Source organism: Schistocerca nitens, chromosome 9 (genome assembly GCF_023898315.1).
Source record: "Schistocerca nitens isolate TAMUIC-IGC-003100 chromosome 9, iqSchNite1.1, whole genome shotgun sequence".
Taxonomy (NCBI): domain Eukaryota; kingdom Metazoa; phylum Arthropoda; class Insecta; order Orthoptera; family Acrididae; genus Schistocerca; species Schistocerca nitens.
The window spans coordinates 320,971,822-320,998,583 of record NC_064622.1 but is presented as its reverse complement, the minus strand read 5'-3'; the positions used below and the strand labels follow the sequence as shown (position 1 = coordinate 320,998,583).

At 43.2% G+C, this 26,762-nt stretch overlaps 1 protein-coding gene across 1 annotated transcript in view; it reads right to left on the bottom strand.

Annotated features, from left to right (window-relative positions):
- The window catches only part of LOC126204215 (uncharacterized), a 129,051-nt gene that overhangs the window by 91,322 nt on the left and 10,967 nt on the right, over nt 1-26,762 (bottom strand). Inside the window, exons 3-4 of the mRNA XM_049938613.1 lie at nt 19,729-20,028; nt 13,689-14,027 (exon numbers count right to left, since the gene is read on the bottom strand). Coding sequence (XP_049794570.1) covers nt 13,689-14,027; nt 19,729-20,028 — 639 coding nt within the window. The remainder of the gene's footprint in view (nt 1-13,688; nt 14,028-19,728; nt 20,029-26,762) is intronic.

Here is a 26,762-nt window from a genome sequence, read left to right as displayed (position 1 = left end):
CTAGTTAACAGCACATAAAATAACGAACGATTTCCGTTAGCACCACCACCCCATGAACATTTCAGCAGAGCTAAAAGCAGCCACCACCTAGTGTTTAGCACATGTTAAATGAAATTATAAATGTGATGATGAACCTGTCAACCCGAAACGAGCAGTGGGTCTGTCTCCAATCTATCTCAGTCTTTCTTTTCTTTCCACTAGCGTTTATCCCTTCTCGTACGGAGACCGCTATTTCAGGATTGAAAAATTTTATTATTACACTCTAATCCCAAATAAAATATCGATGCATCACGAAATAACTATCTGAATGGGATGAAATCGGTAAATGTGATGCACATCAATAGACAAAGAAATAATTAAAATTTCACAGAAGTGCGCAATTTCTTAAGAGAAAGAGCTTCACAAATTGAGTAAGTTAGTAACGCATTAGCCAAACTCTGTTCCTTACGAAAGCAGTTACTCGGGTGGGCACCGGTTGACAGAGTTGATGTTTGTTCTCCTGAGGGATACAGCGCCAGATTTTGTCCAAATGGCGAGCTATATCGCCAAAGTCACCAAAGTCCATGACCATAATGCTCCAAATTCGGAGCGATCCGTGACCTTGCCTCCCAATGTCTGGTTTGGCAAGCACGAATACAAGCATCAGAAACTCTCGCCATGTGTGAGTGGGCATTATCTTGTTGAAATGTAAGCCTAGGATGGCTTGTCGTGAAGGGTAACGAAACAGGGTATAGAGTATTGTCGACATACCGCTGTAAACGTACCATGGATAACCACCGGCCGCGCGGGATTAGCCGGCGGTCTAGGACTGCAGTCACGGACTGTACGGCTGGTCGCGGCGGTGGTTCGAGTCCTCCCTCGGGTATGGGTGTGTGTGTTTGTCCTTAGGATAGTTTAGGTTAGGTAGTGTGTAAGCGTAGGGACTGATGACCTTAGCAGTTAAGTCCCATAAGATTTCACACACATTTGAACATTTTTCATAACCTCCCTGTGTGCCCAGCTACGAAACGAAATGGCACGACAGACCATCACTCCAGGTTTTCGGGCCGTATGGCGGGCGACAAACAGGCTGGTATTCCACCGCTGTCCCGGGTGTCTCCAGATACATCTTCGGACGGGAATCTCATAGACGGAAATAAAACTGTCTGAGACCTGATGACCAGCGGAACACCCCTTCTTTGAAGCATGGTTATGTGCAATACGAGCAGGTCTCTTCCTTTGTCCTCAATAAATAGCATTGTTAAGGTGTCTAGTTGCTCTTTTTACGTTGTGTTAATAATTCAACTGTCAAAATTATACATTTCCGGAGTCCGAAAAATAAACCAGCATTCTGATCGAGCTATCTTTAGCAAAAAACGTGCTTCACATAGCAGAGAACAAGTATGGAAGTGAAACACTTCGTCAGTTTCAGTAATGTATGCTAATAGACTTGAAGAATGGCGCAGTTTAGTGCCAGCTCTGTTGAATCTAATTTAGAGACATTATTCTGTACCTAATTCGAGACTGTCCTTGCCAGTACCTGTCTTCCACCCAGCGACGATTCTTGTGGAGAAGCTATGCAGATTTTTTTTAAGTTTACAGCTTAGACGCTATTTTAACGGACTACCTTTTTCAGCGAGTTATTGTTAGAGGTTAAAAAGTTAAATGGTCCAGCTGCATATGTTTTAGCTATTCCCTGGTCAGATATTAATTTCAGATATAAGTCAGGAAAAATATTAATTACAAATTGTAGCTTAGTGACGGGAAAGTGGTGACAACTGCGGAAAAATCTTTTTTATTAAAGAATTGTCGAAATTTTTTAAAAAATTTTTTACATGTCGTCAGCTAAGAACTTCCTAGCCGCTTTCCAATTTGCAGTCTCATGGAATACTGTACCCACACGAGTGATGCACATGAAGTGGAGGTGGAGAACAATGGGTGCCCCTCTCGCTGTTGCCATGCCGAAACATATCTTATAAATGTGTTCGCCACTCTCAGTATTGTATCCGATTTGGAGTGATGTTGTTTTGTTTGCACCAAGCTGCAGAATGTATGCCGTTTTCATCAATCCGTCGTTTCTTTTATAGAGTGCAATAAATTGAAAATATTCTATTTATATTTGCAGTAATACAGCGGGGTATGAAAAATTTTCGTTTTAACAGGATTACGAGAGTACGATACATGTTGTAGAACAGCGCACAATTATTTCCTTGAGATTTTTATCGTAGGCATAGTAAGTTCCTAGCAGTGGCGGCTAACCCGAGTTGAACTGGAACTTAGACATCGAGTTGCAAACTTCATTGACTTTATTACGAAATGAAGCCGCCACAAAGTCAACAGAGGGAGATGTTACAAGAAATAAGTTGTGCGACGCACTCTTAAATCTCCGAGACCATACTTCCCGATATGGTACCAGCAATGTAGCACTCCCAACCAGCAGTAAGCGTAAGCATCATGGCGGTAAAGTCCGAGGTGTCTGGGCTTGAACGGAGGCACAACTGTACTCGAAATTCATGGGCACTACCTGCGAACTGTATAGTAAGATATGGAAATGACGATGATACGCTATGTGTTCCATATGAGAGGGAATAGCTTCCTCTGTTGGACCAGATCCTGATTTGTACCACTACTACACAATTTGTGTCTCTTGTATTATCCTTCATCTAATAAGATCAGCTGAACTACCTCCGTGATTCTTGGTGCCAATTTGTCAGATATGAGTTCTGTGTGTTGAGGAACAGATAGTCTGAACGTCTGTCTTCAGGAGCTCTGGGAACGGGGATGATGGAAAACTTTTTTGACGTGTGTAGTTTCTGAAAGTGTCGACTGTAAGCTTTCGCTGCTTTCCCTTTTGATCAGTAGCGAGATGCTTGTAAATAGGACACATGTGTATGTTCTTTTAACTGATGACTGTGGCGTGTTGTTCCACGTCGCCACTTATACATTCCCACTAATTAAAAACTTGCATGCCACTCGTGTATAGGGAAAAGTTTAATTCCTTTTTACGGTATATACATAAATTTTATGTCGCCAGCTTCCACTCAGTTTTACTACAATTGTGTACTGCCCTGCTCAAAATGTTCCTTTAACACGCATAATGCACTTTTAACGTTTTTCATGTTTTCTATGTAGTGTTTCCTTTTCTCATTTTTCGTTCTAAATGTTAATCACTTATTAAAATTTTGAACGGCCGGGCTAGTGGCCCCCCGTTCTTCTTACCGTCAACAGATGGCAATACGTTTGCCACTCTGGTTTACCAGTTTACTTCCTCCTTCGCGTACGCTACTCCCTGCTCTGCGCTCGCTGGAGGGCACACTGCGTATTGTACTCGTCCACTGCGGCGGTCCGAGTCACAGCACCTCGTGTAAGTGCCCTGGTATTTTTTGAATATTTCTTTACGCAGCCGGTTGCCTGTAGTACAGTCTGGTGTCACTCTGGCATTGACTTACAGCACCTAGCCCTACCGGTAGTTATTAAATTTTCTATGGAATTTTTCTTTTGTTTTTCTTGTGTATTGCTACGCGTAAAAATTATCTCCCGTCTCTTGCTATTTTCAGTACGACAACTGAAGATGGGCGAATAAGAGCCTGAAACCGGTCGTGTTCTAAATAGAAGAACCTTACAATTATAGCGGTACTTTTAACCTTTGGTTGTACAGTCTAGGCAATTCCCCACTACCCTACGACGAATTGTGTGTGCAGCAATCTTAGATGTATCTTCCCACAAGCCGGTTTGCGCTGCTTTCTATTGTTTGGGGCCTTCTCTGAGCCGAAGTTTCTAGTGCATTGTCGGCCCGTGATCGCTCAAGCCCCTCAGTCCATTAACTACGCCGCCGTATTGTCTTCGGTACAAGCCACTCAGTACGCCCATTGGACAAGCAGCCTTTCACCTCAGTCCTATCGTCCACGATTCTTGGTTCACGAAGTAGTTTCTCTCTGCGAAAGCAAATTACACTTTCCTATTCATAAAGGCCTCGTTTACAAAGTTACTTACTGGTGGACTGCTGTGAGTTCGTAACGTATATCAGAAATTCATACCTCACATTAACGTCATTATATAAGGTGAACCCAACTCCACCGACAAAAATTCGGAGCTTACTCGGCGACATGTCTCGAGCACTAGTAGCACTGTTGCGGGTTGGTGTTTGTAAAAAATAGTTATAGATGCTGTGACAATACTGGTTATTCATGGCTTCATCTCTTATGCTTATATTCCATGATGTTAGTTCCGTTGTGAGAAACAAATTAATGTTGCATTGGAAACATGGTGTTGTGGTCCGTAGTATTATGGCGCCGAAACCGGGGAGAAATTAAGATTTGTTGCATTATTCAAACAATTAACTGCTTATTTCACGCTGCAGCAAACAAGAGACAACGTCGGTTCGCATTACAAGATAAGTCTGCTCAAATATAACACGATCACATGAATTGCTTCCTTCAAAACGACGTTTGCGTCATGATTCAGAAACTTTGCTTTGTATTCCAAACGTGAAAACTTTTGTGTGGTGTCACCGCCAGACACCACACTTGCTAGGTGGTAGCCTTTAAATCGGCCGCGGTCCGTTAGTATACGTCGGACCCGCGTGTCGCCACTATCAGTGATTGCAGACCGAGCGCCGCCACACGGCAGGTCTAGAGAGACTTCCTAGCACTCGCCCAGTTGTACAGCTGACTTTGCTAGCGATGGTTCACTGACAAATTACGCTCTCATTTGCCGAGACGATAGTTAGCATAGCCTTCAGCTACGTGCCCGCATCTCGTGGTCGTGCGGTAGCGTTCTCGCTTCCCACGCCCGGGTTCCCGGGTTCGATTCCCGGCGGGGTCAGGGATTTTCTCTGCCTCGTGATGGCTGGGTGTTGTGTGCTGTCCTTAGGTTGGTTAGGTTTAAGTAGTTCTAAGTTCTAGGGGACTGATGACCATAGATGTTAAGTCCCATAGTGCTCAGAGCCATTTGAACCTTCAGCTACGTCATTTGCTGCGACCTAGCAAGGCGCCATTATCATTTGCTATTTATCTTGTGATGCATGTACCGTCAGACCGATGTTCACCAATTATGGATTAAAGTTAAGTATTCCAGAAGCTACGTACCTTTTCTACTAGTCTCTATTCCTTTAACTGTTCCAGACCTCACGCCAGCCTGCGTGAGCTTAAACGCGTGCCTTTCAGCTTCCACTCATAATGGCTTGGCTGTCTTGCCAAGTCACAACATTTTGTCAGACGTCTAAGCTGTTCACAAGTTTTCCAGTAGCCGTCTTTAGTAAGATATAAAGTCAGAAGAATTGGAAAAACAGCAAACTTCAGTAGAAAGCGAAGTAGGAAAAAGACTAATGCCACGCGGTTTTGTGTGGCTGATTATGGACTTACTTGACAAAGGCCGTTTAACGATTTTGAACACCACAGCGAACGTCTTCAAGAAATTTTAGAGAAGCTCGTTTCATTACATCAGCCATTCTCAAAGTGGAGGTTGCGTCAACTGGGAGTTGGTGGGACGGTGGGAGGGCAGCAGGGGTTCGCAGAAAGTAGTAGAGAGGGGCGCTAACTTGTAGGTGGAGATCGTTAAACTTCAAATAATTATTTAGTTAATTAACTAGTCTGTAAAAAAGCTGTAGTGAAATATACATATTTGCTCACTTCCGCCTCAGTTCGAATAACTGCATACACACCCCTGATTACTTATAAATCGTTTCTAATTATTAGACTCCAACACTTCGAATACTACGAATATATCATGATTTAAAATATGTTTAACTCGGTGTGCTCGAAGGAAACACTCTAATTATTATTATTGGTCTGGTTTCTGTTGTAACTGATAGTTGCAATAGTTAGACATACGTAAATACAGTAGGTGTCGCTGACCTCTTTTGTGCCAAGTATGAGAATAATGTTGAAGGCTAGAAAATTGGGGTGGAAGGGGTGGGTGGCGCGGGGGCGTGGGGGGAGAGGAAAAGATGGACAGGACGTTAAATAATTGGAACTCCAGAAAGGGGGCACAACGGAAAAAGTCTGAGCACACCTTCAGGACTCTCGGTGACGGATAATACGACGCAGACGTGCAGAGATAGAGATACAGAGAGAGAGAGAGAGAGAGAGAGAGAGAAAGAGAAAGAGAGAGAGAGAGAGAGACTGTCAGAGAGAGAATTAAAAGCGCTGTACAGAAGGTTACGAAAGCAATTGATTACAAGCTACACATTAAACGCAAGCCAATGTACGGTGCGTTGCAGAAGGTAGTCTGTACCATAACTAATCATTTCCTTTCCCGTTCCACTCGTAAATCTAACGAGGGAAAATCGATTGTCTATCTACCTCTGTACGCGAAATGTTTGTATGTTAGCGGCAGTAGAATCGTTCTACAGTCATCCTGAAATGCCGATTCTACAAATTTTCTTAATAATGTTCCACGAAAAGAACGTGCCTTCATTTCAGGGACTCCCATTTTACTTTCCGAATAATCTGTGTAATATTTTCGTGCTGTTTGAACCTACCGGTAACACCAATACTGTAAACACACCCCACTGTACTCCACTCTGCGAAGCTATCAGCAATTAAGCGTGAACCGTTTGGTGTAGATGGGAACAATGTGAATCGACCAGTGAAACAAAACATGTTTTTCTACGAGGATATCTGTCTACGAACTGAAGTAGATAGTAGATGGAATATTTACAACAGCTAAAATGTGTGAGGAAACAGGGAAAATGTTATTGAAATGATATGGAGATAGCAATGGCACTAAACAAGCACAACTCGCTTGCGCGAATGTATATCTTGTGAAGTCAGCTACATATTCCTGTAACGTAACCATCAGTAGTTGGGCAAATTTCGTTCTGCCAAAGGCTACATTGTTGCCATATTTATTCAAGATGGGGGATCCAAGATGGTGGCGATAGATATAGCAACTTCACAATGACGTCATGGTGGGAGAATCAAATTACGGCCGGAAAATTGGTCAATTTGGCTACCTCCACTAACCTAACCTCCTCCCCTCCCCTTCCCAACCAAAGAAAATGGTGAGAAGTTCAAATTTTGGCAGAAAAAAGGTCACTTGGGCTACCCCCACTAACCTAAGTCATCCAGCCACAACCTCTTCTTTGGGATTGGCGGGAAGAGGGCTCAGTGCTGGATAGGATGGACATAAGTATTTTATATGCATTTTTTATTTAAACTATTCGAGTTTTCATACGCAGTAGCTCCATCCAGTGTGTTCACCATGAAGTCCAGTCCTACTGACCTAGTACACAGTACTGCCACCAGAGGGCACTGTGGTCCCATTGTAGTCTAGGGAAAAATAGCAGGTAAAAGGACTCTGTGTCTAGCTGCTGGAGAGAGGAAGGAATGTACTTTTATTATTTTCTTCAGTGGCAAGTTGGAACAATTTATTTAGACCTGGATGTCACATAGTATATTTATTATGCTGATTCAAAACACTCGCCCTTTTGTGAAACAGTAAATAGGCTACAGATTTGCAATCTATTCCCAAATCACCGGAATAATGCAGTACACTGATGTGCAGATACGAAAACAACTCCTAAATTGCCAAAATAAGGCACGTAAAACGCTCTGCAAACACTCTCATTAATTGTAAACTGTCGAAATAATTCATTGCACAGCATACAGACCTGTTCACAAAACAGTGCAGTATACTGACCCCCAGACACGTACACTACGCATAAAATTGTCAAAAATAATGCATGTACAAGACTCTGCAAACACGCTCACAACGCTTAAACAGCTGAAGATAATGCAGTTTACACTCATTGCACGTAAAAAATCTTTAGAACTATCGTTCAGAAATTCGACCCTGACATATCAGCAAACTATTCTGTAGAGTCCCTAATGTGCTCACACTTGGGTGGTGTGCTCACACTGATCCAATCCGTCCCACATGCAAGATGTCTCTGGCTGCTTGCACATGATTACCCAGGCAGCGTTGCTGGTACAATGACATTTGGCTGCGAGATGTTTCCCTATCGACTCACCAATACAGGGGCAGCGTTATACTGATGTCTCATGCCTATGAAACAACAGCCAAGTACCCCTCTGGATACGCTATAGAAGTCTTTTGCAATGCGTCGCAGAATAACACAGGATCAATTCTTGCTAATGATCCTAACAGGACAGCCTGTAACACAAGCGAAACGCCTCTGGCCACGCACGAGTTTACCTAGCCACCGTAGCTGACATGGCTTTCGTAGCTGCAGATCCAGCGCTGAGCGAGATGTTTGCACAGCGGCTCACCCTCGCAGGCGCAGCAAGGTTGTCAATGTTATACTGACGTCACATGTATATGTAAATAAGAGCTAAGTCTTTCTCCGAAATCAAGTGTCGCAGAAATAGTTAACGGTCTGTTTTGTTCTTCTAGGAGCTTTCGCGATGTCTCAGCTTGTCTGCATGGAAATTCTTGTCCTAACAGGACCTGTTTACGAAGGTAGCCCAGAATAACACCGAATGCTTTCTTCTTGATGGTCCTACCGAGGCAACTTCTCCATCATGTGTTACGCTTCCTGGAATTCGTGACGTCATGCTTTCAACAACCGTCTCCAAAAGGCTAAATGCTCTCACTGCTATGCAGAGGCTCCTATGCCCCAGCACAAAGGCTGTCTTGTGAATGAATGGAACATTCTGATTAGCTATTACTTAATTTATCCAGCAAAGTACGGATGCTGCCAGTGTGGATGTACTACCCGCCATTTCTTTCTGCAGACGAGACTTTCAGTAGCAAAACTATTTAGAACAGGTCGCCATTTTGCACTGATAGTTAAACCATGCAAACAAGTCTAAAAATACAGAAAGACAGTTCCTCAATTACACTGCTCTACCGCTGACGACAGAAGCTTGAATACTTCAGCATGACACCGATCTCAAACCAGGCTATATATCACCACTTACCACTTTGATATAGTAAACACGCAATCGTATCCTGCGCCATACAAAATCACCACCTCTGCACCTTGCATATAGCTATCGACCATCAGACAGTCGTACATACTAGGGCAGTTCAATAAGTAATGCAACTCATTTTTTTTCTGAAACAGGGGTTGTTTTATTCAGCATTGAAATACACCAGGTTATTCCCCAATCTTTTAGCTACACAACACTATTTTTCAACGTAATCTCCATTCAATGCTACGGCCTTACGCCACCTTGAAATGAGGGCCTGTATGCCTGCACGGTACCATTCCACTGGTCGATGTCGGAGCCAACGTCGTACTGCATCAATAACTTCTTCATCATCCGCGTAGTGCGTCCCACGGATTGCGTCCTTCATTGGGTCAAACATATGGAAATCCGACGGTGCGAGATCGGGGCTGTAGGGTTCATGAGGAAGAACAGTCCACTGAAGTTTTGTGAGCTCCTCTCGGGTGCGAAGACTTGTGTGAGGTCTTGTGTTGTCATGAAGAAGGAGAAGTTCGTTCAGATTTTTGTGCCTACGAACACGCTGAAGTCGTTTCTTCAATTTCTGAAGAGTAGCACAAGACACTTCAGAGTTGATCGTTTGACCATGGGGAAGGACATCGAACAGAATAACCCCTTCAGCGTCCCAGAAGACTGTAACCATGACTTTACCGGCTGAGGGTATGGCTTTAAACTTTTTCTTGGTAGGGGAGTGGGTGTGGCGCCACTCCATTGATTGCCGTTTTGTTTCAGGTTCGAAGTGATGAACCCATGTTTCATCGCCTGTAACAATCTTTGACAAGAAATTGTCACCCTCAGCCACATGACGAGCAAGCAATTCCGCACAGATGGTTCTCCTTTGCTCTTTATGGTGTTCGGTTAGACAACGAGGGACCCAGCGGGAACAAACCTTTGAATATCCCAACTGGTGAACAATTGTGACAGCACTACCAACAGAGATGTCAAGTTGAGCACTGAGTTGTTTGATGGTGATCCGTCGATCATCTCGAACGAGTGTGTTCGCACGCTCCGCCATTGCAGGAGTCACAGCTGTGCACGGCTGGCCCGCACGCGGGAGATCAGTCTTGCTTGACCTTGCGGCGATGATGACACACGCTTTGCCCAACGACTCACCGTGCTTTTGTCCACTGCCAGATCACCGTAGACATTCTGCAAGCGCCTATGAATATCTGAGATGCCCTGGTTTTCCGCCAAAAGAAACTCGATCACTGCCCGTTGTTTGCAACGCACATCCGTTACAGACGCCATTTTAACAGCTCCACCTGTCGGAAGTCAATGAAACTATACGAGACGAAGCGGGAATGTTTGAAAATATTCCACAAGAAATTTCCGGTTTTTTCAACCAAAATTGGCCGAGAAAAAAAATGTGTTGCATTACTTATTGAACTGCCCTCGTATAATGAATGAAGATAGATGACTGTTCAGTACATTCATTCATTGTTAATTCTCGAACATGTACATCATCAAGTATACCAGACCAGACTAAACATTTGTAGCACCTCAAGCATAGTGGATAATCTATAATCTTTCCATACATGGATGGGATTCACAGGGCATTCTCGTATTCTAAGGATATAGTTAAAGGTTAAAAGAGCTCCTCTCGCTGTCATTGACCAGCCCACCCTGCAGCACCCTTACCGATTTAATCTGCAACTGACCAGCTACATTCCACCTCTCGTGAATTAATGGAGCTTGTCGAGTCCGCACCCAACCAAGTGCACAAGATTTCTCCAGATGCGCTCGTGTCGAGGAGGTTAGTACCCCTTATAGGAGAATAGTAGTTGATTTGAAAGTGTTGTGATGCAATAGCAGCCGGTTAAGAACAATAAGATATGGGTGGTTTTTATGCATGATGTAGCTCCAGACGGATGGAGTTTGAAGCATTTTACATAAATCAACTACGGTATTCTAAAGTATTGTTCTAGCGTCTGAGATGAGTACCAAAAGGATATTTGTAAGACGGAATATAAACACATGCACTTCTAAGGTTACATGGATCTGCACTTAAATCAGGCTATAATATTAGCTCGCTTCAGCTTCCGACCTATTAGTCATGTGAAATGCAACGCTGTTACTATTATAATGTAAGAAATATATTTCCAGTGCATGACATACGTCCTTCTTGCAGGTTTTTCTACGATAAACCATGGTAACAAACTGTAAAATGGAAAGACTACTTGCTTAAATCATGGATTCTGTGTGATACATTCACAAGACACACTATGTGATCAAAAGTATCCGGGCACATCCAAAAACATACGTTATTCGTATTAGGTGCATTGTGCTGCCACCTACTGCCAGGTAATCCATAGCAGCGACCTCAGTATTCATTAGACATCGTGAGAGAGCAGAATAGGGCGCTCTGCGGAACTCACGGACTTCGAACTTAGTCAGGTGATTGGGTGTCACTGCTGTCAGACGTCTGTAGGCGACTTTTCCACACTCCTAAACATCCCTAGGGCCACTGTTTCCGATGTGACAGTGAACTGGAAACATAAAGGGACACGTACAACACAAAAACATACAGGCCGGCCTCATCTGTTGACCGACAGAGACCGCCGACGAAGAGAGTCGTAATGTGCAATAGGCAGACATCTATCCAGACCATTACACAAGTTCCAAACTGCATCAGGATCCACTGCAAGTACTATGAAAGATAGGTAGGAGGTGCGAAAACTTCGATTCCATGGTCAAGCAGCTACTCAGTAAACATAGGAAGATTGGACAGTGGAGAAACGTTGTGTGGAATAACGAATCACGGTACACAATGTGGCGATCCGATAGGAGGGTGTTTGTACTGCGAATGCCCGGTGAAAGACGTCTGCCTGCGTGTCTAGTGCCAACAGTAAAATTCGAAGGCGGGGGTGTTAGGCTGTGGTAGTGTTTTTTGATGGAGGGGCCTTTCACCCCTTGTTGTTTTGCGTAGCATTATCACAGCACAGGCCTACATTAATGTTTTAAACACCTTCTTCCTTCCCACTGTTGAAGAGCAATTTGGTGATGGCGACTACATCTTTCAACATGATCGAGCACCAGTTGATAATGCACGGCCTTTGGCGGAGTAATTACACGACAATAACATCCCTGTAATCGTCTGGTCTGCACAGAGTCCTGACCTGGATCCAATAGAACACCAATGAAATGTTTTGGAACGCCGACTTTGTGCCCGGCCTCACCGACCGACATCGATACCTCTCCTCAATGCAGCACTCCGTGAAGAATGGGCTGCCACTCTCCAAGCAACCTTCCAGCACCTGACTGAATGTATGCCTGCGAGAATGGAAGCTGGCATCAAGGCTAAAGGTGGGCCAAGACCATATTGAATTCCAGCATTACCGGTCAGTGGAGCCACGAACTTGTAAGTCATTTCAGCTAGGTGTCCAGATACTTTTGATCACATAGTGTAGCTTTCCCGAGAAGTACGAGTATAGCGGTCTCTGTTCCCATCCGTTCACGGTTCCGAAATTGTACTATGCCCTTATCAGTCCTACATAAAATGATCGCTAGTAGCGGAGAATACCTCTTAGAAGGAAACAGATAAACGCACAGTAACGGCGCTTGACATGTGAAATTACCCTTGGAGATGATGTCCTTTGGATGTAAAAACAAACGGATCGGTACCTGCGAGCGGTCAGCTGTATCAATGCCGCGCAGATCAATGGGGTCCTAAATACGCTTGTGCGCATGGGATACGTAATTGCTGGTAAGGGGCACCTACAAGAAGAACTTGAAAACCTCAGAAAAGTTTGTTTCCTTTTCTTTTTTTAAAAAAGAAAAAAAGGCTATCCCCAATAGAAGATCAACAATGCTTTGCAATTCAAACGTACAATGTCAGTGACCTCCAAGTGTTCGTAAGGAATCTATCTTACAAAACCGTTCACATCGTCCCTAAAGATTGAGTCAACATTATTTCTCTCACAGTGCCAAGTGTAATATCGATTGTTTGCTCTTTAAGGGATGACCTGATATTACAGAGAGTCGGCGGGAGGGGGGGGGGGGCAGGCGGATATTACATTCTCTGTTCTCTGGGTTTCTCTCTCTATGCAGATTCTCACATATCGGACGTGTTTCGCGTACAGTTGAACTGACACGGTATTATTTTTCTTCCAGCGCCAAGGATAAGATAACGTCGATCGTTGGCTCTTTAAGGGATGACTTGATATTGCAGGGGGCATGCGGGTATTACATTCTTTCGGTTTCCCTGCCTATGTGCATTGTCACATATCGGACGTAATTGGCGTACTTTTAAACTCACACGGTACTATTTTTCTTCCAGTGCCTAGTATAACACCGATTGTTGACTTTTCAAAGGATGCCTTGATATTACGAGGTGCAGGTGGGTTTTTCTGTCAAGGTGGATTGTCAGAGATCGCTCTTTTATGCATACAGTTAAACTCACACGGTACGACATCGTAAATCTGCAGCGAGCGCCGGGTGGATTTCAAGAACGTCGGGACTTTAGTGATTCGGTGTTCAGGAAAGACAACGAAGTACCTGTAAGTGCTTGGTCGAATGCTCGTGACATTTCAGCCGCTAGATGCCACTGGAAATCCGAGAGCAATTTATTCACTCATATTATTTATGCCGTTTGTTGCCCCAGTTATTACTGTTTCGGTGAAAATACGTTGACGACAATAAACAAGTCTGTAAATCATGAAAATGTACTACACAAACTATATCTCTGTGTATACATTGTGGCTCTAGTACAGTGAGCAGATAGAGAAAGAGAGAGAGAGAGAGAAAGTGAGACTTGTGGAAGGAGCAGAGCAGAGCAGAGCAGAGCAGAGCGTGTGGGCTCACCTCGTAGCCGAGCTGCGAGCCGAGCGCGGGCCGGTGGACGAGCGTGACGAGGAAGAGCGGCCCCCAGAAGACGACGTAGGCGGCCGTGATGACGAGGAACATCTTGACGCGCTGCACGCCCTCGCGCTCCACGCGCTGCAGGTAGTTGCGCATGCGCCGGCTCTCGGCCAGCGCGCCGCCCCCGAGCTTCTCGCCGGCCGCCGCCCCCGGGGGCAGGCCGCGGGACATGGCGCCCGTCCCCACCGCCCCCGGCAGTCCCGTCGCCGCCGCCGTGGCTCCGCCGCCACTGCCCCCGGTCACGCTCACCAGCGTCGTCACCAGACCCGCCACCCTCACAGCCTGCACACCGATCGTAGGAATAATACAGCGTCTCGAGAATGCGGAATAATCGCAGTAGATGTACCGCGAATGGTCAGTTTTAACTGTGCTCTTGTTCTTGTTATACAAGCACTTCGACTCAGATAGTGACTGACTCATCTTAGATGTCTTACATCCGTTGGGCCCGCAGCATAGTATGCGTCGTTTTAAGACATACAGAAAATGAAAGCTCCAATACTACGTGCAGTAATGTAAAATATTTACTATTTTACACGACAGTCATGTTTAGGATTAACTCCCATCATCAAGTGACGTCTACATACAGCATCGCAGTACAAAACTGTCTACATATTGCACTGTGAAAATATCTCTCAAAATGGTATTCTTTACGATTTTTGTAACTACCAAAATATTACGCTTACCACGATTTCACAGAATAAATTAATAATATGCTCGTCACTTCCAAATAGACATTGCTTGATTAACGTAATTAAGCAGAGACCGGCCTTCGTGTAAAATATTAAATATTTTTATCTTATTTCACCTGCTTTTGGTGCTTTAAATCTAAGATGTAATTCTAGTTTCACCTAGATGAATGTTGAGATAACTTTCTCAAAATTTAAAGATGGAGTAATAAAATGATCAACTAAAACTCTATGACCACTGCCCACCGTGACATTGGATGATGATGATTGGATTGTGGGGCGGTCAACTGTGCGGTTATCAGCGCACGTACAAATTCCCAACCTTTGCTCACTCCAATCTCACCACTTGCATGAATGATCATGAAATGATGAGGAGAACACAAACGCACACTCATCTCGTGGCAGGTGAAAATCACTGACCCAGCCGGGAATCGAACCCAGGACCCTGTGCTCGGGAAACGAGAATACGACCGCAAGACCACGAGCTGCGGACCCGTGACATTGGACGTCGCCTGCTGGCGCTGCGGCCGTCTGCCGCAGTAGCAGAGTGTGTAAGAGGAGCAGATACAGACGGGGGATCACATGAGCGAAGATATTGGCTTCAAATTGGGAAATCCATTGAGATAAACGACTTAGACAGAGTATCTCGAAAACGGCTCGGCTGGTGGAATTTTCACGTGCTACTGTTGTAAGCATCTTCGGACAGAGATAGAAACTACCACTACGCGCTAAATGATTTGACGTCCATGAATCTTCATACAACGTGAGGATAGGGGGCTTGTTTGCTCTGTAAAGAAGAATACATGATGATTTGTGGTATCTCTGCCAAAAGAGCACAGAACTAGTGCACGCACATGTGTTTCGAAGCAAACCGTTCATCGTACATTGTTGAACATGGAGCTCCACAGTAGACCACCCCTACGAGCTCACATGATGACCCAATGACATCGTCAGTGGGTACGGAATCATAGGGATTCGACCGTCGATCAATGGAACGTGCCGGCTCTTTGGGTGAAAGCCAGTTTTGTTACACTAGGTCGATGGTCGTCTCCTCAAACGCCATCATCGAGGTGGACGGCGGCAAGAAACGTGCAGCGCCCCACGGACGCAGGTTTGGTGGGAGTAGTACTCTGCTTTGGGAGACGTTTTCCTGCGCTTGCGTGGGACCTGTGATAGTATTCGGACACGCTGATACCTGCGAACCACCTGCATCCCTTCATTCTTGATGTCTTCCCAGACGGCGATCTCATCTTTGTGCAGTATAATTGTCCGTGTCTCGGAGTCATAACCGTGCTACATAGATTGGAGGAACACTATAGCGAATTGTCGTTGATGTCCCGACGGTAAAATCTGCCTGATGTAAATCCTATGGAACCCATCAGGGTAGCTATCGAGTGCCATCAATACGTGCGCAAATCAAGGACCAGTTACTTGCGCGAAGTGCATGATCTGTGCGTAGAATTCCACGTACCTTCACAAACCTACCAACAATTTTTCGAATCCATAATAAGCAGAATCAGTAATGCATTTTGTTCCAATGACGGATAAACAAGCTATTACGCAAGTGATCATAATATTTTGGCTCATCAGTGCATATTTTGAACGTGAAAGCGATTGTTGTCTCTTTAGAAAGTTATTATACGAAACTAAATCATCAGACTAATGGGGTGCTCCAGCTAAAGTCTATTTACAAAAGCGAGAGAGTGGGGAAATATTTAACTTAAAACTGGAACGGATCCAATTAGGCTACATGTGGTTTGATAGAAATCCCATTTGAAAGGGTGTATCATTCATGGGTGATTCACGATTTAATAACGGCACCAGGTTTGCTCTTGTTTCTGCAAGAATCTTGAAACAGCTTTGTAAAATAGGGAAATAATTTATGAAGGTCTTTAAATACTAACTTTGCGTCATGAGGTTCATGACACGATACATCCTTACATTGCAAAATTACATCAGCAGCAGAAACAATAAGGAAATCACACAAGGATTTCCTTAAAATTCAAACAGCGCTGTGTCCACGGTGGAATAATTTCTTTAAAATTCCATTTATGTCATTAAGTGTTCGAAACGACCATTGTCTACTGTGCTGTAAGGACTTCGAACATATTGATGGGATTCATTCGTTAATGTTGCACATGTAATTTCCTCTCTTCAAATGGACCGTCATTGACTTTAGACAGAACACAACATATTCAATTCCGTGAAGCAGAAGGCCTGACACATCGTTATAAACAATGCACTAGACTTAATCAATAAGCGAAAGTGGATATCCTAAATCCTTATGAGATTATAATGGTAACAAACCGAAACGGAATTCTCATGTATCACACCTTCGTTAACATGAACTTTAACATTTGTGTTACGTATTATATTAGCGTTTGGAGATCAAAATATCATAAATTGGACTTAATCTTCCTATTATAGTTTAATAACACCTTATGACATTATATTTCAAAGTAATTCACTTTCCTGGAAAGTTAATATCCTGTGTTTACTATACACTCTGCAGTACATAGGTCTTTAAAAAGTTGGTCATAATTACAACAGTGTCACGGTACATTTGAATCCGTATGAAGTCTTCTGTTACCCGTCAATTACAAATATGAAGCAACGGTAGTACTAATATAACCCTAGAAGGAGAAATTAGTGACGTTTTCTATCAGTCTTAGTATGGCATAGACTGGTGCCAGGTACACAACCACAAAAATATTTGACCACCTCCACAGTGATTTAAAGAAACAAGTGGACAAAAAAATTACTTTTAAAGACAAATTGACATCATATCTGCTTGACAACTCGGTAGAAGAATTTATAAATGTGCAGAAGAATCGTGTGTGTGTCTTTATGAGACATTCAACATAGTGAACTATAAATCACTATTCGAAAAGAAAGTATAATAAGTTATGTAAATGGTTGGCATGTCATCACATTTCTTGTTGAAGAGATATAATGTAGCTGTAAAACTTACTCGCTCCACGTGTTAGCGAGAGATAGTAGTTACGATGTACGTAAGACGTTGATAATTAGCTAAGTAAGTAACTACGAATACACACGCCTCCCATTCCGAACTGTGTTCTGACTAGGGATGAGATACTGTTAACGAAAATACGCAGCACAATGCCATTAAAGAGCCACCTTTTCGAAAGCGGAAATGCCTATGCCATCTCCTTTGATGGAGGACAATCTTGGCACCATGTGACATCAACATCAGGCACGGCGACGCTTTAAACAGCAAGGCGATAAAAAGGTCACAGCTCAGAAGTTCATGTGAGGCGCAAGGTGGGGTGATGATGTCTCAATGGCACCAAATTTCACCAAAACTCTGTCCAATGTCATTGTGGACATGTCACACGGTTACAAGGTCGTCAAGCGCCACCTTACACACATTTCACCCCTTCTACCTCTGCTGTGGAGGTCAGAACGGCGACGCCCAGCGCGAAAATCACGCCGTTTTATTGTGGGTAGTCGAAGAAACTATTTCAGACACACCGATGCTCTAAATTGCCACGAAAATGCCTCTGGAAGTGGTGTCATAAAGGCCGAAAATGAAACCAACGCTTCCACCTCCACCTCCTTCCCCCCTCCCCCCCACCCCCAACTATTCAAGTCAGAGCACGTTCTATACAAGTTTTAACACGCTGAAATCCCCCAGCAGATTCAATCCATCTTCAAGGACATCCTGGGCATGAACCTCCACTGACACTGATCGCACAGCACGACCTTAATCACGGCTCTGGTATAGAGGGTTTAACCATTAGGCACCACTGATAACCATTAGTCGAAATTTCAAAATGATCCGAACCAGCGAAGGGTCCTAACACGTTTTCAGCCAAACTGATTTACGCCCTCCTATGGTGTGGATACAGACAGATGCGATATTAACACATCCGTGGATGAAACCGCGAAGGGTCTTCGTAAGAGTCCCCAGTTTGCCAACACCCTTGGTGCTATCTACCCAGCTTAGTTGAGCACTTTAAAAATGTACCCGTTCAGAGACCACTTATGATGGAGTGGTAGTCACATGCAAGGAGGCTATGAAGTCGCTCTTTCACCTGCTAGGAGGCATACGGTATGAGAAGGGTGTTGTCACGCCACGAATATATAGCCGAGCCAGTTGATCAGCTGAATTTGGTTGCGAAGCTGTGCAACCCTAGGACCGATAGCAAGACGCGGCCTGGCAGTCCGCCACAGCCGCTCCAGGCGAGCCACGTGCGTTAGCAATGGACCGGACGTGGGGAAAATCCTTAACTGGGAACCTGGACGGCTCTTATCCGCATGGACTTTGTGCAGAAGACGCTCCAGTAAATGCTGGAGTATGAGACAACCTTAATAATTGCTAAGTTGCATCTCTTTTGACACTTGACAATAACTCACTTCAAACGACAGATGTTAATATCTCACAGGGAATATACATTTTCACAATGAGCCTCTAAATTAATAGTTTCTAACCGCATTAAGCGATTTCAACATGACGATATTTCAGATGACATAATTGCACTACAGCTACGATATTTCAGGTGACAGAATTGCACTACAGCTATCATCTATGAAATCTACGCATCTGTATCTTTATCTATTTTATTGACAACGATGAATTTTGGTGGGGATGGCCTTCATCCAATGAGAGTTGAACAGTGGCAGGAGACTTTTCGAGTGACGAGCTCAAGGGAGCGATTCGACACTTTATTTCGAGTGTCAGAAGTAGGCAGGCCTGCCTACGGTAGAGTGTCGGAGGATGGAAAGGAGTCCCGATGGTCTGACACGAAAGCTACCATGGGCACTATGATGGTGTCTATATTTATGTCTCAATTAGCATGATCATCATCTGTCAACATCGACTTCGGAGCAGGAACGACCCCTGTAATGGGCGTAGGTCTTTCCTCTGTTGTGCTACAGTAATCTACAGATTGTCGCTAGGACCCGTCAGTGACAGCAATAGGCCAATAGGCCACATCATTTTTGAGCCCCGCCACTTACATTACAGGGAGGGACGCCGGCGACGAGTGAGCGATGTACATATAGTTTCAACACAACTGACACACAAATGTAATACTAACAAATGTACATCCACCTGATAAGGAGGTTTAAACCTTTGATACGCGTCGTGGAGATAAATAAACAGTGACTGGTAACCGTAAACTTGTTTCATTTAATAGTATACTGATTTGTTTCACGACCAAGGAACTTTGGTCCTACAGAACTGGATACATAAATACGTAGAAGTGGATGTCTTCCCAGTCATGGGCTTGTGTGTGTGTGTGTGTGTGTGTGTGTGTGTGTGTGTGTGGACTGACCTGCACGTTGGCCTTGGTGAGGTCGCGGTGCAGCTTGTGCAGGTGGAAGAGCGTGAGCAGGACGCAGACGACGTTGACGGCGATCCAGAGCACGTTGAGCACGTAGTGGCGGAAGGGCCCGTGCACCAGAGGGCAGCTGGGCGCGTTGTGGCTCACCTCGGCGCTGGCGGCCAGCGCGCCGCTCAGGAACGTGGGGCCCAGGTTGATCGTGATCGACGCGAACCAGATCATGAACGTGCCGAACAGCACGCACTGCGGCGAGTCCATCAGCAGCGGGCTCTGCTCCTCCGTCTCGTCATCCTGTGGGCAAGCGGCAGTGCAGCGCGGCGAACACGTGAAGCTGGCTACTGGAGTTAGGATGGTGCACACAGATACCATCGTAAACGTTCGCAGAAGTACCCAATGCAGCGACTGCACCACCGGTGCAGTACGCCGCATCGTCACACATTTGGCAGCTACATTAGTCTCAGTCACAACGTTTGGAATCCTAAAGAAGACATGGTTAACCTGACAAGGTGACCATCAGACTAGAGATGGGTCGTTCGTGAACTAACGGGTACAAAGGAACGGTTCTCCTAGATGAACGGAACGAGCGAGGAACGAAGTCTAAGGAACGGTCTTTCATCACTTCGGTCGCGGCTCTCTACTTACAGTTCCCGGGTACGGGGAACGATCGGTCTCGTTCCCGCAACGGCACGTCGACTGGTCTCGTTCCAGCCTCGGTCCCGTTCTCGTCTGTCTCGGTCTCGGTCTCGCTCGGCCGGACTCGTCCTTCTTCGCGTGGCCACTCGTCGCAGTTCCACTGCTAACTGCTCATAATTCAGTATAGAGTTGTTCTTGTTCGTTTCGTTCGCTTCGCACGCCCATTCTGTATCTGTTTCCAACCTTTTTTGAACTCCAACGTCTGGTTCTTTTCGTATTCTATTCAGCGCCCACGACCGGTAATTAAAATGCATTTTATAATTACGTAAATTACATACAAATTACGTGCTATGTAATAAATACGTCTTTTCAGGTAACAAAACGACGTATCAGCTTACTTCACTATTTCGATAAACAGCAGAAGGAATACTTGTAAAAAGGCAAGATTTCTTTTTATTACACATGAAAAAGACGTCGGCACGGCACACACGAGTGGCCACTTTCCGTCTCTTTTTGATCCAAGGTAAAAGAGCATGTTCATTATTATGGAAGGCAGACTGACTTACAACCGAATGAAGCCCGCGCTTCGTAATCGAGTGTATGATGTCACATTTTGTAAAGTGAATATGATAACCCCTACAATATTATTTCAGTGGTACAGGGTGGAGCACGAAAAATCGGCCCCGAGTACTAGACCGCTCATTGTCGCTTACCAATCGTCATCTATTGCTTCGAAGTTGTTTGCATTAGTTTATTTGTTATTTCTTCACTGCCTGATTATTACATGTTTAACTATTCTGCTCGTAGCGGTCAACAAATCGTGCGTAATTGGCGAGTAGTCTGTACTCCGGGCCGGTTTTTCGTGCGCCACCTCATATTATTTCCCTGCAATCAGCCACATAACGCTACAGTTGGCTAAACGAGATGTTCTGCAGATCCATTAAAATAACAAGTGTGTGAGAATTCTGTTATCAATAAAAACTCTGTACTCCAGGGAGGAAGCAAGTGGCCCCTACTGGCGCCTTCCATCTATAGTCACCTATGCTACTAATTTTCAATTTTTCATCAGAACCTTATACAAAGCACAATGAATGGTGAAGGAGTAAAAATTAATGGTTCCCAAAAAAGAGCGATTGCTGGTGGACTAGTTCCCTAGGATGAACGACTTTGCCCATATCTACTTCAGATCCGTTTACAACGGATTTCGATGAGTTTTCAATTACGTTGTAGAGCTACATGTACTGAGTATTTGAGTAGTCGCTTTTCATGCGACAGTACTTACTGCCTGAGAAAGTTTAGTGCATACCTCATTTATCTGTAGAATTAAAAATGTTTCGACTGAGTGAGCCTAGCGCAAGTTCTTAGCTCCACAGGTATCATGCTGGCAGTACTGGTTTCAGTTCTGTTCGTAATTTACACTGTACTGTCTTACAATATATTCATTCACAACCGGTTCTGATAATTGGTCATCTTCATAGTGGAAAAATACTGTGACAACTTTACATGTCATAAACGCTATGGCATTTTTCTGCTCGTATGACATGTGAAGCTGTCACAGTATGTTTCCACTGTGAAGGCGATCAATGATCGATATCGGTTGTGAATAAATATATTGTAAGACAGCACAGTGTTTACGATGCATTTCTCCAATCACAATAATTTGATTAATAAATCAATTAAAACTGAAATGTGAGATTAGTAGTTAAAATTCCTAATATCTGGACATCTCTAAAGCGTTATAAAAGATGGATGAATTATTAGCAGCTACAGACACATGCGTAAGTACCCATCACTAACTTTGACCGTATTATGTAATTAATACCGCTCAAAATGGATGCCAGTGCGAACTGACGTACAATAAATACTTTGTGGAACGATAAGAGAAAACCAGTTCCTAAACAGAACAGTACACTATAACCACGCCAGGAAAGATATTCCCTTACGTTTTCTTATATGTGCCAGAACAATTCTGAAAATCTGATCGTGTAGTTCAACGAGAGTTGACGTCGTATCTCATGAATTGAATATATATTGCACAAATCTGAAACACAGAGAGAGGGACGCGTACTAACAGACTCACAGAAAACGTGATTCTTGCGCATAAAATCCGAATCAAGTTAAACTTTTAAACGGTATCGTAAGAATGCGTAACTGATTTGTCTGATTCACTTCAAACACTTTCTAAGCATTGAATTCACGTAGGAATGAATTTTACGCGTTACATTTAGCTCGACTTTAATCTGTCGTATCTCGATAACGGATAAAGAGTAGTGGATAAAAAAAATTGACTTGGTTTATTTGTCTATCTTCGTTCGAAGTTTTCAGAGATTCGTAGAACTGTAAAGAAGTGAGCTCCAAAAATTTCAAATGATTAAAACTCACCTTAGGCCAAGGTCCGGTTCACCAAATTTGGATCATCGTTTTCATTCCAGTTCGCAGTTAAATTAAGGGGTACTGCTTTTCAACGAAAAATGCGAACGAGGGTGATTCTTTGTGCATATAAAATTCGAACGGTACAGGTACAAATGCTGACATTTTGTGAGCATTAACTTGGGCTTATTCGAATTATTTTGCAAAAGGAACAGATCGGTTCGCACAATTTGTCTGGCCGCCAGGTCAGGTTCGTCTTTCAAACCTTGCGTAATATCCTCTAATGTAGAAGGATGTTTGCATGTCTACACAAATAGCTGCTGGTCTGGACTAAACCAAAAGCTTTTCTCCAATGTTCCTACCTTAAGGGGGAAGAGTGCACCAGGACCCAATTCCCTCCCCCCCCCCCCTCTCCCACCCAATCGCGACTCTGTGCTTAGCTTTATCGTACTATAGACTCTAAGACAGATGAAAAAATAAACGATGCACCACTAAGGAATTATACTAATGGGATGGAAAGTGATAGATGTGATTTACATGAACAGACAAAGAGATCAGAACAATTTAGAAAAAAACTGGATGATTTATTTAAGAGAAGAAGCTTCACAAATTGAAGAAGACAGTAACTCATTGGTCCACCTCTTGTTTTTTTATTCATTAATTGAATCTGTTCACTCCTCCCTCCACTCCCAACCTCCTTCTCAGTACATCCACAGTTTTCACTCCATCTCTCCAACATATTATTTCTATCCTTCACCATGTGCACGTGCCAAAAGCCTCCAGACTACCTCTTTTTATCTTTCTCGTTGTCTACGTTTTAGCATCATGTGGGTGAACACTCCGTTTGCCCAGTGTAATGTACAAAAATTTCGTTAGTATTTACCTCTAATCTTCGTCCACATTGTTGCAGAAAACTTTGCCATCCTTACACAATGTCTCTTTCACCCTTGCGATCCTGGTCTTTATTTCTGTTCTGCGCTTTCACTCACCCTTCCTCAGTATATAAAGCCTTGCACATGTACCAGTGTTTCTCCATTCAGCATCGTCTCCTCATTTCCTTCTAATGTCATTCCTGTTATTATCTTTGCCTTTTTTCATTCCGCACCTTTTTCCTTTACCTTGAATGATCTTCTTTATATTTATTATAGCTGTAAGCTTATTCCAAGTCACATCATGAAATATCTTCTTCAGATTTATTAAATGTATGTGTCTTCTCTTCTCAATATATGTGTCTCCCAAAATTAGCAACAGTTCTGTTGCGATTCGGGTGACTATATTTCTTCTTAAACATATCTACTGCTCATAAAAATTTTCCTTCATTTCATTTTCATTCTTGACATAAATTTAGCTACATGTGAAATGAGACTAAATAACCTGTGGTCAATACATTTCTTGCTTCCCTATTTCTTGGATATTGGAATGATTACCCATAAGAAACTTCCTCGGCCCCTTCATCACTGTCATCCATTTTGTTGCAAAGTCTCAATATTTATCTTAGTTCTTCTTCATTCAAACACTTAACTATTTAACATCTATATTTACTGCTTTTAATTTATCATTGTTGCACTCTTTATTTCTTCCATGAAGAGCCATGGCCCTTTCCATCATCATACACGTCAATGATAAATTCAAGTTCCAGAGTTGTTTGTTTGCTATCTACGTAGTTACTGAAATATTGTCCCTTTTCTGGAGTACTTCTTCTCTATTTTGGTCAATTACACAGGGAAAACTTATGAGGAACGTTTTCTGAAATAAATAGTTATATGCACTTCATAGTGCAGTAGTAATTATATTTCACTCGCCAATGGACTACATTAATCACCAAAAGTTTCCATGCTTTCCGCTTCTATCGCGCTATTGACGCAACCCACAGAAAAGAGAACGTAATACATGAAAATATTAGAAAAAAGCCGGAGGTGCATATGTAACGCAACAACAGTGGTGTACATGAATAAAATAGACGGTCCCCATTTTGAAGATTATGAGAGTATTAAAAGAGGAACTAGTATGAGCGGCGGCAGCGACCTCATTTCAAACATGACAATGATATGATGATAGGACCTACTTCCAGCTCCTGACGCCTTTGTCAGTTGAAGTGGCGGAATTACTCAGATCCGGTGAAGTTTCTGTAAACTACGAATTCACAAGTAGCGGTGTCCTTTTTTAATAGCACATTCCTGTTTTTGTTTCTGCAAAGTTTTGTCTTGCTTACATAAATAAGTAGTTACATAAATAAGTAGGCAATTTGAGCAGAGATATGTTTCTGTTGTTGATGCATCACTAAACTGCAATATCGCAATTATCATATTTTTCTAATGGTTCACTTTTTACACGGCTACAGCATCACTGTTGGGGACTAAAAGAAGAAGAATGTCCTGTAAATAAATAATGTTGTACTTTATGATGTACTTCAATGTTAGTTGTACTGTTTCATAGATGTTTAGTCTTATTTCGCTATCAAAAATTGCAGTCACGAAAGATATGCAGATTTCAGGGGAAGGACACCGAAATCACGTGATAAGAAAAGTGCTTCTCAAATATGATAGTCAGGTTGGTTGGTTGGTTGGTTGGTTGTTTTTGGGGAAGGAGACCAGACAGCGTGGTCATCGGTCTCATCGGATTAGGGAAGGATGGGGAAGGAAGTCGGCCGTGCCCTTTCAGAGGAACCATCCAGGCATTTGCCTGGAGTGATTTAGGGAAATCACGGAAAACCTAAATCAGGATGGCCGGACGCGGGATTGAACCGTCGTCCTCCCGAATGCGAGTCCAGTGTCTAACCACTGCGCCACCTCGCTCGGTAAATAGTCAGGTACTAATGCGGCTGTTGTCCTGCTTATAGCGCAGAAGCGGATTGAAACTGTGGTATCATTCTGGTGGACGCTGAAAACGTTGCTGTTCTGGATCTTGGTCCTCCCGTGTTTGTGTCTGAAGTTACTTTGGACTTTTCTCTTCCAAGTCTGGCATGAAGTTACCTTGGACTTTTCTCTGATGCTCATCTCAAGTCCGACCTACATTGTTTTGAATTTGAGATTACTTACTGTATTGTATACTCTGTCTGTGTACTATCGTGTTTTCTTACAGTTTAAAATTCTACCTCTAAAAGTGTTGTAAATTCAGAGGACGGCAAAACCAACCTCAAAATTCGATATCTGAGCAGATTTCTTGACACAGAGTACACATTAATTTTCTGTAATGGTGTGCGACCAAAGATCAGAAATTCAGTATTATAGTTGGTCTTAAAAGATTTCCTACGATTTGCAATTCATTTCTGTCAGATACAATTACAGAATCCGTATTTAATCAGAGAAAAATAGTATTTGCTGTCATGTGTAGTTGTACATTTATTTTGTCGGATGACTACCTGTTTCGGACCTAAGTACCATCATCAGGCCAGCCTCCAATCAAAAGCATCATGGTGTACAGTTGAAATACTCTCTGGAAAATAAGGTATCTGTCTATGTAATAGGTAAATCACAAAATTCGAGTATAGGTAGCCTCTTAACACTGATGCGCAGTCGGCATAACAGCCTACCCCAATCACAGTGTCATTATACTAACAAGTAAATACCAATATTATGTGTTAAGTATATGCGAACAACCGCCCCATTATATTAACGAATATGCTATGTAAAAAGGATCAAAGGATTAAAATGTAAACTACATTACGTCTAAGAAAAATACCGTATACACCTAATGGACAAGAAGATAATGAATTAAATAAATCCGTCTGTAATAAAATATTAAGTGCAGAACGAGTGCACTCCATGTTAAAAAAGCTTCCCCTAATTTAGAATTGCAATTCGTAAAATAATTTAGTTATGATTCATAAATATTCTACATATATAACCAATGGTGTATACGATTAATGTACAGTAATGCTTTTCGTCGTGGAATGGCTTGATGATGGACCGTGGAATCGAAGCTGGTATCCATTTGACAAAATGAATGAGCGACAGTAGAGTAGAGAGAGTATGTTTTTCCATTTTTTGTTCATTGTAAGAAACATGTTACGTAGTTACTTG